This window comes from Nannobrachium achirus (assembly GCF_963921795.1).
Source record: "Nannobrachium achirus genome assembly, chromosome: 14".
NCBI lineage: Eukaryota > Metazoa > Chordata > Actinopteri > Myctophiformes > Myctophidae > Nannobrachium > Nannobrachium achirus.
The window spans coordinates 20365603-20375876 of NC_137821.1; the positions used below are offsets into that span (position 1 = coordinate 20365603).

Sequence of the window (10274 nt, forward strand, 5' to 3'; positions counted from 1 at the left end):
TGTCATGCATTTCTTTTTTCTTTTTTTTTGGACAAATGCAGCTCCTCAACTATTGGTTGGGGAATTTAAGGAATTTAAGGAAATGTAAAATATTACATTTCCATAAAAAATGTAATTTCCGCCTATAGAAAGTCCTTATATAAAAGCTTGCGGATTCAAAACAGAACCACATTTTTGCATTCTGATTGTTCTGGGATGTAGGGACACCTGTAGACCATCTGTGCAAGTATCAGGTAAAAAGAACCAGCAGGTAGAAAATGACAAAGGATTGACTTGGAACTCCATCTTCCGGGATAGGCGTTTTTTGCCTATGTGGTGAGTCCATTCATGTATCAATTTCATGACTTTTGCAGTAAAAGTAAAACTTGTGACAATCCATTTCATGAAGGGGACATCCTAAAGATTTGGAAAAAATATGTCACGTTTTGTTCTACCCTGGGTAGGGGTATCTCAAAAACTAAGGCTCTTTTTTAGGGTTTTTTCCTCCTCTAATAGCCTATTAGCCAGCAATTATTTTAAGCAATACATAGACATTAAAAAGAAAATATACTCCTCATTTGTACTTTTGAATACTTGTGTACAGTTACTTGTAGGCTGTATATTTGTCCAGATACTGCTGAACAGACAGGGCTTGTCAGCTGATCAAATCAAATGGCAATGTGTCATAAAGCATATGTCATGAGAATAGGGTACTATAAAGTTGTATAAAAATAGGGTACAATTTGTTATCATATAGTGTTGTAACAAGTTCTAACAACCTAGGCCTTGACCTATTTAGACGCGGTGAGTCGGCTAATGCCATAGGAAAGCCCCAAACCAGAGGTGTAAAGTATCTAACAACATTTACGCAAGCAATAGCCTACTGTAGGCCTACAGTACTTAATGTACAATTTTGAGTTTATTTTACTTTGAGTATTTCCAATTTTCAGTACTTTTATTTCTACTCCACATCTCAGGTAAATATTGTACTTTTACACCACTACAATTATTTTAAAATTCTAGTTACTTTGTAGATTTCAATTATTACAAAACATACAAACAAACAAACAACATTACCACTTGTGTGTCGTGATGCGACACATTGTGAGCTTGGAGATCTGCTATTTTCAAAATATCTGTATACATTTTGAAAACTTGAAATGGGACATTCTGCACAATGAGTAGTTTAACTTTGTAGCCTACATTTTTGATACCAATAGAATACTTTTGTAATTTTACTCAAGTAGGCCTACTTTTGAAATCCAGACTTTTGCTCCTAACAGAGTATTTCTACATTACAGTAGTATTGATTCCTTCTAATTAAGCAAAACATTTGAGTACTTTTCCCACTACTGTCAGTCTGGCTAATGCCAGACACAACCACTGTTTTCCCGAACCTTCCAAAGTTTGTATCAGGGTTTGGATGGATACCATGCTATATATAGAAAGCTCCGCCCAATGACGTAATGCTGTTGTTATTGTCCTTGACAACGAGTTGACTAGCTGTCAAATATAAGAACGCCTCCCACCCAACTCCCGAGCCAGCAGAGATCCTGATCCTCTCCCGAGATCGAACAACAACCGAGACATTCAAAAAGGAGACAAGACAAGACGAAAATCACCAACAGTCGATTTTTTTTTTCTGCAAGGAATAGTTTTATTTTTTCCACCTACACGGACGGACGTTGATTCAACCTTGAATAAAGTTAAACCATTTTTCACCATGGACGTGGCTTCAACGTGGGATTTTACACAGAAGAACTTTAGTAAAGTTTGGATCCTTTCTCTGCTGCTTCTGAAGCTCGGTGAAGGTATATAATAACTCAATCAACACTTAATTATCTTATTGTTAGTTATGATAAGAATAATTAAATATAATGTGTCTCAGACCCCGCTCGGGAAAATGTGTTTTGAATAAAGCACTGCAGCAATACAATAACGTAACGTAACAAACTGAAAACAATCAACACAGCTGTCAGTTCAACTCTCTCAACTCTATGGTTCAACTCCTAAATCACTGTTAATGTATAGTGGTTTCAGTTGCGTGCAATACGTGGTCTCTGTGTGTCAACGTCAACATATTATACTGTAGTGTAATAGGCTACACTTATTAATATTTAGGTCGGACATTTTATGGTTTCAAATTTCACAACATCCACGTTGACGTTAGTGTGACGCAGCTACAGTACGTTGATCACATGTAAACAAAAGGGTTTGCCTGGAATGCTTTCCATGACGACGATGACTCTTGGGCACTGTTTGTTCCAATCAGTGCTGTCTATTGACAGTGGTGGGAAGTATGTTAAGTACGATTTTGAGGTATTTTTTATTTTTTTTACCTTACTTGAGTATTTCCAATTTCCAATACTTTTATTTTTAGGGCTACTATAGCCTACATCTCGGATCCAAACATTATAGGCTACTTTTACTCTACACTGTATTTATTTAACTATATTTAACTTTTATTCAGTTACTTTGTAGATTTTGATTATTACAAAACATACATTATAATCTATAGGGCTGAAGTGCATTTGAAAATAGACGATCTACAAGCTCACAAGTCGCTATGCGATGCATTCTGAGCTTGTAGATCTGCTATTTTCAAAAGATGTTTGTACATTTGAAAACCTGAAATGGGACATTCTGCATAATGAGTAGTTTTAATTTTTGTTCTTTAAGTACACTTTTATACCAATACTTTTACTCAAGTATTTTTTTTAATTACAGACTTTGTTTTACAGTCGAGTATTTCTACTTTGCAGTATTGATCCGTTTACTTAAGTAAATAATGTGAGTACTTTTTCCACCACAGCTATTATTGAAAACTAGATGGTAAACTTAGCTATAAAAGCAGCTGGCACATATTTATTAAACACTTTTATCTTGGCTTTACATGTAATTACAATGACATGTTGAAGATTATAATTCAGGGCTGGTGGTTAGATGTCTGACATCAATCATGGAGTTCCATGTCTGCAGGTCATAATTGAAATGTAGGTCAAAAATGAAAAACTATCTAAAACTACTACAATTTAAAATGCCTCAGTGGTTCCGTTCCTGTTGTTAACCTGTATTGTATTGTCTTGTCTTGTCTTTCCACCTCTCTGACCTCATTACATTTACCCCTGAAGTTTTCCGGTTTGATACACGGCTTCTCCTGTCATGATGTCATTGTCATGGTGGAAAGTCCTTGAGCAAGACACTGACCCCCTAACTGCGCCCGATGAGCAGGTTGGTGCATGGTTGCCTCTGCAATTGGTGTGTTGATGTGTGTGTGACTGGGTGAACGTAACACACATTGCAAATTGCTAAAGGCACAGCAGAAATGCACCATCTATCATTGGCTTTGCAGGTTGCTGATCCGTAGGGCTGTCACAATTATTATATAAACACCTAATCGCAATTATTGGAGATCATCGCAATTATTTTTTGTATAATTGTCAATCATTTCCATGTTGAAAAGTCTTGATATATTTTCAAAATGTTATAGAAATAGTGGAACTAGCAGATCTACAGGCTCAGAACATGTCGTGTCGCGACACACAGCGTTTTGAGAATGTAGATCAGCTTTTTTTAATATATAAAGTTACTTACAAAGTTAATGTAAGTTAATTGTCATATCTTTCCTCTGCAACTTTAGTTTACGAAGCCTAAAAGTCAAACAGAAGTGTTATTTCTATTCATAATGGTCCAATGTTCAACGACGAAAGGCGATTAATGATCATCGTTAATCGCAATGATTTGAGCGACAATTCATCGATAAGTAAAATCTCATTATCGTGAGAGCCCTACTGATCCTGTCTGGGTCTAGAGTGGAAACTGGAAAAGGTGCTTAGTTGCGTGCATGACATGTATGTGTGTGTGCAAATTACTGAATACAGTAGTAGAGCTCTAGACCGGATCAGAGCACAGAAGACTAAAAAGAAGAATAAAATAAAAAACAGGCTTATCACAGATGTACTGTACCACAGAAAGCTTGGTGATATGAGGTTAGTCCTGTCTGAAATGAAAGACAAAAGGATTGACTTTGTTCCTCAACAGGAGAAGACTGAATACTTTATTATGGTCACCACCCACATACTTTTTAACAGATATAATATCTATCCACTTAGAAATAGCTCAGTCCACACAGACCCTGATTTAAAGTATTACCATGTAACTTTTTTCATAAAACAAATCTTAAAATTGTCCTAACTCTTAAATCGCTAAAGTTTTAGAACACCCACTCCGTTATTTTCAGCTTCTGAAGCCTTCTCTTTATATGTTTTCTATGATCCTGACCGGGGTCCGGTTTTCGCGCAAAAATTACGTCATCATACACTACCGGCCAATCACAGCGAGGGTTATACACTGCCGGCCAATCACAGCGCATCTTGAAGTGGGGTCGCTAGCTATCACAATAGGGCGGCCATATTTGTAGGCGCCCGTGTGTCTCTATCTATACTCGGGTGAAACACTCCGTTTCTCCGGAATGCCTGAACGCACAGTCAGGAACCAGGGACCCCTCTAAAGATAGATCTCGGCGAGGTGGAGGCAGACGCGGGGGTGACGCGGGGGTGTGAGGCCCGGTCCGCGGCGAAAAACGGCCGAAAGACGCGGACGCTACTGACCACTAGTTGAGCAACTTACACAGTATAGCTTTAACTCAATTAAAACACATGATTTCACACAATTAAAAGGTCAATACAATCACAACAAACGCTGCAAAGACAACAACAGGGCCTCGAATACAATAATTTCAAGAACCCCTGGTTTGAAATGGATTGGGCCATTTTATCACCTTGCAGACCTGTAATTGAGTGCATTTGTTTCCTAACTATCATTTAGATGGGGAATCCCTGGAAGGACCCCTGGGGGTCCTCCTTAAGTTAATTACTCTCATCAATATAAAAGCAGCTAAATAATCATGTTCTGGGCATTCTGTATGGTGATTGAATGCTGGTCTTCATTCTCCAGATTATATCCTTAATAGTACACCTGCACATTTGATGTACATCTAAAATACTAATACTAGTGAATGTGCCTGCTGTACTCTATTAGTACAGTACATCTAAAATAATACTATATAGTGAATGTACCATTTATACAGTATTGCACTCTAGAGTAAGAATACACCATACCATGGTGCATTTGATCTACATGTAAAATACCTCACGTACCGATATTATTATTCTTTCTCCACTCAGGGCAGTCTCTTGTCACTGGTCCATCCCAGACCATCGTGGCTGTGATTGGGGATGACATCGCCCTGCCTTGTTACCTGGTGCCTCCGCGTGACGTGGCAGACTTAACGGTGGAGTGGTCCCGGCCCGACCTAAAACCCAACCCCAAGGATGGCCTGAACCGAAAGTATGTCTACCTGTACAGAGACGGCAGGGAAATGACCGCAATGAAGAACCCGCTGTACTTTGGGAGGACCATGCTCCCCAGAGACGGACTGACGAACGGAAACGTGTCGCTGAAACTGACCAACGTGACGCTCTCTGACAACGGCAGCTACCGATGTTTCATCCCCAAGTTACGCAGTCAAGTGAAAGAGCATGTCATCCGCATCGTTGTTGTTGGTAAGTCTGGGAGGCCACTCAATCCGGCACGCAATATTAACCACAGGAAACCCTATTGTGGGGTGAACATTTGGCAAAATACACGACACGATGTTGTAAGCTTGTAGATCTGCTATTTTATGCGAAGAAGGTGCGTAGGAAACAAGGGCAGGGCCTAGTAGAAGAACATACATAACTACTGTATTAGATCTAACAACATAAAATGATCATCTAAGATACAATTATCTTTCCCACCTAACTAAAATATATATCTTTTTGGTTTGTTTTAAACAAAAACCTGTTTATATTTTTGTTCAGAAGCACAACCAACCACCACATCCAGCAACGTGAGAACAGAGGCACCACGTTCAACACTGAATCCACCTTACAGTAACACTGACCTGCAAGGTAACAAGCTTTTTCAATACTTTTTTTTTTTTTTTACAAATAACAACTAAATGTGTTTTTTATGGGAGTTGTCATGTTGGTTAATTAATGCATTTCATCACAGAATGATGAGAACTGAAATGCTTCTAATTTCCAGGGGTGTCATTTGGTGTGATAGCTGCTGTTGTTGTATTGGTGATAATATTGCTGATAATCATGGGATTGATCTACATGCGATACAGAAGAAAACACCAACAACCAAATGTGAGTAACCTGCTTCAACCACTTCTCACTTTCTTAACCACTTAAACAACAGCATCTCTATTCTGGCCTGGGGGATCATTGGCAAAAATAGCTGACCTACAAGGCTATTTTCGTCAAAGAGATTTGGTGTCGAAAAAGGATGCATCAATAACAGTGCAACTCGGGTCTGTTAGAGGTTCTAAAGAAGTTCAAATTCTGACAAAAGAATTACCTCATCTTGTTTGTACGTTAAAGTGTTGCTTGTCTTTCTGACAAAGTTGATTAATAATACTGTTATGATTGGCTTAAAACCGGTTTAAAACCGAAATACTGTAGTTCACGCATTAATAGACCAAATGCATGAGGTTTGGAAGTCTTGTATAAAGGTTTATGGATGCTGTGGTTAATGTGTGGTACATGTTGTCACTGTAAAACACACAACACCCTACCAAGTCCATAGACTCGCCATTGCAATACCTAAAGCATCTGATATCAATTATGTTTTTGATACTTCAAGACATGCTGTTATTTATTCACAGTATTTATCATAGTACAGTATATTATAGTCAAGTCACATTTATTTATACTGTATAGCACATTTCATATGACAAGCGCAGACTCAATGTGCGTCAATTAAACAGCTTATTATTATTCAAAATATGATATCATGCTCATCAATTGTTTTTTTCTTGCTCCAATAGCCAACAGATTCAAGGGAGATCAACAGGATGCTGGAGTCAAATTCAAAGCAAACAGATACAGTGTTGGAAGAAAACCATCTGACCTCATCATCACTGGACAGTCCATGTTGATGGAAATGAGACACTAGTACTTCCCATTTAGAATTGACCATAAAAAAAAAACACTTGTAAATCCCAGTTTGACAGTGCCATCAAGACACACTTTGTGACTTGAATAGGAGGCAGAGCTTGAAAAGGGAAATGTTTAATTCTACTGGCCAACACAGTATCACTGACTTACTGTCTGGAAAGCTAACGACACACTTAAGAACGTCAGTCACTCTCATCTGAACATGTGACTGGAGCTCACACTTAAATTATAAAGAAAGAAACCAATAGAATTTATTTTAGAGTATCTCTGTCTACCCAGCAGAGCTGTGCAGTAGATGGACTATAGGGGTACAGTTCAGGGCCAGGACAGTGTCCCTGGAAAGTCCTGCCTGCTGCCTGGTGGCTTCTGTTCCAACTGCCTGGGTGTTGTCTGGGACAGTCACTGTCAGCTGTCCTTCAAGGCAGCGATCACTTGGTCTTGTAGGTTTACACTTTACAACATCTGGAGGATCAGACTCTTCCTTACTAAAGGAGTTGGGAGTCCAGGCCACAATCATCTCCAGACTTGACTATTGCAACTCCCGCCATAGCGGCCTACCGGCATACTGGCTGAAGCCCTTCCAAATGATTCGGAATGCTGCAGCAGGCCTGCTCACTTCCAGATCAGCAAACATAGACTGTTGGAGCTTTGAAGGATCCCTTTAAAGGGATGCATGCCATAAATTCCATAGGTATAGGTCACACATGACATTTATGACATCATCAACTTGCGACAGGTATTTCCCCTATTGAGTGAAAGATTAGCTATTTCTAGAAGAAATAAAATATTTAAGGTGTTTTTTTTGTTTTAGTTTTATTGGTATTTTATTAGGTTTTTGAGTGGTGGTAGACCGCTCCTATACGTGGCTGTGCGTGTGTCTGTAGCCTTTTTCCTCAGCGTTTTGCCATAGCAAAATGTGTGTACGTAGCATCATGTTTGTCTAGTGATGCAGGCGCGTCACGCCCATTCATTGTGAGTACGACGCGACACCCCCACTTTCATAAAACCGTGATCTCATCCCCCCCACCTTTTTGGCCGGCCGGGGTGCTTTTTTTTTATTTTTTCCCTCCCCTGCGCTGCAAGCTGGCTCTCATCAACACAAACGCGTAGTAGGGGCTATGGCTACTTATATTTCCAGGACAATTTCAAAATAAACATGTTGAATGATCGATTGTATATGAAAAAAATAAAATAAAGGCTCTTGTTTTGAAATGCGCTTCTGTGCAGAGAGGAAATGGCTTTCATAGGAAGTCCCTTTACCTCTCTGTCTTCCGTGCGTATTATGGACTCATGGTGAAATGAACACACTACAGGCATAAAGGAATAACATCAAGACAAGACCATATACTGTAGGCTATAAAGGCATTAAACATCGTCCTCTGCTCCTCTCATCCTAACAACTCAACACTTGGTGAGTCGTGACTCGTGGCTATATTAGAGTTAGAGTAATGATGATGGAATGGATGCTAATGCTATGCTGCCTGCTGGCTAATGTACACTGTTGTCGTGTTGTGGGCTAGTGGCTATGTGAACCAGAACCACTGTTTCCTAACACTGGGGTCTGGATCGATGCGTGCAAGTTGCTGTAGTAGTAGACAGTGGTGTAAAATTATGTAGATTAACTGAAAGCTTTTGGAACTGAATGATTATATGATACTGGTGTTGTCTGTCTGTTAGAGTGTTGGTACCAAGAATTACATCTACTATAACTATATAGACTATCTTGCTGGCTGGTGCTTGTGGAGAGAGGCAAAGGGAAAGTGTAGTGTGCCGTTCCTGATTGTTTAGCAAAAAAATAAACCGCGGAAACCTTTATTGTTTATGTCCGACTTCTGCGTTGTTTGCGGCGTGAGTTTTGGTGCTATAATCAAATGGTTTGCGGATTCGGAATCACAAGAATCTTAGCTTTAAAATGGTATACAGCTTGCAAAGAAATAAACCGCGGAAATCCGAATAAAACGCGTTCAAATCCGCGAAAAACCGCCATTTTTCGCGCGCGCAGACGTGCACGCGCGACCCCCCCCCATGTCATCCCCCCCACTCTCTAAGAGGCTCTGACGCCTCTGTAGTGATGTCATATGTCGTATGTCTGTAGCCTTTTTCCTCAGCGTTTTGCCATAGCAAAACGTTTGTGTATCATAGCCTGTGTACATCCTAGACTCAAATCCTAGTCTGAAGACGTTATGCAAGCACGACCACCGCTCACTTCACATTGGGTGTTATTTTTTTCTTTTAAAACAGTACACCAGCCCAGGGGGCTGACACATAACACCACTGACAGACACGACTGTGTGTTTTTAATTTTACATTGTAGTTATAGGGACAATTATAATCTATTAAGGCATATTTGTTGTATCAGCCAGGGATCCATTTAACAAAAGATTGCTCCACACATCCTAGACTCAATTTCCTCTCCTATAAATGTGGAATAAAGGCCCCAATGTTGTTCCCTTCTTGTCACCCTTTTGATAGATGCTAGTCTTACTACTGTATGCATAATTTGATACTGTATGTTGGTTACCTACTATTTTTGTTTGACCTGTTAAAGCGGAACTATGTAATATGTTTTTATATGAATAAAATGTAAATTTGTCTAATCTGTAGTAGTTAGTAGTTAGTATATAGTTAATATAACTTATTGGGGTGGCTATATGTTGTCTCCCTGCTCTTCTATTGAGACATTTAGATTGTGTCAAATTGTGTCTCACCTAGACACAGCATCTGACATGAATTTTGACCTGAAGGTCAAGAATTTTGTGGTGCATATTCTTTACCATGCTAAGAATTTTGACCAGTGTTTTATAAAATTATGTTATCTCACTTATCTGTTATTAATGTATCATTGCTGCTATTTCATTACACTCACAGCAGCTACTGTAAATGGTGACAGTGTAATAGCTTTTGGGAGGAGGGGTTTCCTGGGCGGTAGTGGGTGACTGAACATTAGGGGCTGAGCTCAAGTATTTCGGGGCTGACAGTGTTTTACTTTCTAGATAAAATTTGGTAGGACACTTAATTTATTTTATTTTACAGCATTATATGACTACTGCAATCATTACATTTTAAATTATGTTTTTTTTAATAATATTGCTAAAAGTACATTCAAAGCGACAGATTGCCCAAATCAATGACACTTTAAAAATTGTATTGTAATTTTTAGCACTTTATACATGTAATAGATCTTATGTCTTAAGGTCATCTTGCACTGATCCTTGTCAATTGTAAAAACATTTTTTTAACCAGTATTTATTTTATTTATTTATGTATTTATTTACAGCTATAAGTGTTATA

The 10274-nt window shown here is 38.9% G+C and overlaps 1 protein-coding gene across 1 annotated transcript; it reads left to right on the top strand.

Annotated features, from left to right (window-relative positions):
• Positions 1-1543: 1543 nt before the first annotated feature.
• LOC308298251 (uncharacterized protein) lies at positions 1544-9889 on the top strand. Its single transcript, XM_080741813.1, has 6 exons — positions 1544-1790; positions 3111-3210; positions 5166-5543; positions 5841-5930; positions 6067-6173; positions 6854-9889. Exons 3-6 carry the CDS (start codon positions 5360-5362, stop codon positions 6962-6964), a joined length of 492 nt encoding a protein of 163 aa, XP_080597939.1. The 5' UTR covers positions 1544-1790; positions 3111-3210; positions 5166-5359; the 3' UTR covers positions 6965-9889.
• Positions 9890-10274: the final 385 nt, after the last annotated feature.